The sequence below is a fragment of the Oryzias melastigma genome, linkage group LG15 (assembly GCF_002922805.2).
Source record: "Oryzias melastigma strain HK-1 linkage group LG15, ASM292280v2, whole genome shotgun sequence".
Classification (NCBI taxonomy): Eukaryota; Metazoa; Chordata; class Actinopteri; order Beloniformes; family Adrianichthyidae; genus Oryzias; species Oryzias melastigma.
This window is the reverse complement of record NC_050526.1, coordinates 31,019,469-31,020,297: the sequence shown is the minus strand read 5'-3', so window position 1 is coordinate 31,020,297 and position 829 is coordinate 31,019,469. Positions and strand designations below refer to the sequence as shown.

The 829-nt window shown below is 57.5% G+C and overlaps 1 protein-coding gene across 1 annotated transcript in view; it reads right to left on the bottom strand.

Annotated features, from left to right (window-relative positions):
• The window catches only part of slc5a6a (solute carrier family 5 member 6a), a gene marked incomplete in the record, with an annotated part of 9,738 nt that overhangs the window by 2,247 nt on the left and 6,662 nt on the right, over positions 1-829 (bottom strand). Inside the window, 3 exon segments of the mRNA XM_036215621.1 lie at positions 1-100; positions 335-423; positions 775-828. Coding sequence (XP_036071514.1) covers positions 1-100; positions 335-423; positions 775-828 — 243 coding nt within the window.

The following is an 829-nucleotide window of genomic DNA, read 5'->3' as shown; positions in this document are numbered from 1 at the left end:
CAGTAGGGTGGCCCTGGCTTCAGTCATGGCGGGGAAGTGGGGCTTGATGAGGTCCTCCATGGTTACTGTTGCTAAGGAGTTAAAGGCTGAAGAGATTGTGCTGGGGGGGGGCAGAAAGATCCATTAAAAACCTTTGAAGTTAATGAAGCTGAATATAAACCAATCAGGAGGAAGTATTAATAAACACTGCTTTGTTGGGGAGTTTCCATGGCGACCTGTTCTGGCCAAAGCCTGACAGATAAACACGAAGATCTGCAGGTGAACGCGTCACCGAGACGGAGTTCAGAGGAGGGAAACCTTCACAAGTCATCGGAAAATGGGAGTGACCTCTGACCTGAGCGCTCCGCTGAACAGACAGGCCACGAAGAGGCCGGGGAGGCCGGGCAGGTCCCTGAACACATCCATGACGAAGTACAGCACCATCTGCACACAGAGTCAGCGTGAGCGTGCACGAGGGAGGGGGAGAGTGCACGAGGGAGAAGGAGAGTGCACGAGGGAGGAGGAGAGTGCACGAGGGAGGAGGAGAGTGCACGAGGGAGGGGAAGCGTGCACGAGGGAGGAGGAGAGTGCACGAGGGAGGAGGATCATAAGCAAGCTTGCATGACTGTCTATGTGCGTGCATGCGCGTGCATGTGCGTGCGCTCACGTGGTCGTTGCTCCGCATGTGCGTGCATGCGCATGCATGTGCGTGCGCTCACGTGGTCGTTGCTCCGCATGTGCGTGCATGTGCGTGCATGCGCGTGCATGTGCGTGCGCTCACGTGCTCCGCCTCACCTGGTCGTTGCTCTGCACGTAGCCCTGCTCCAGAGGACTGTCCTCGCCGTAGCGA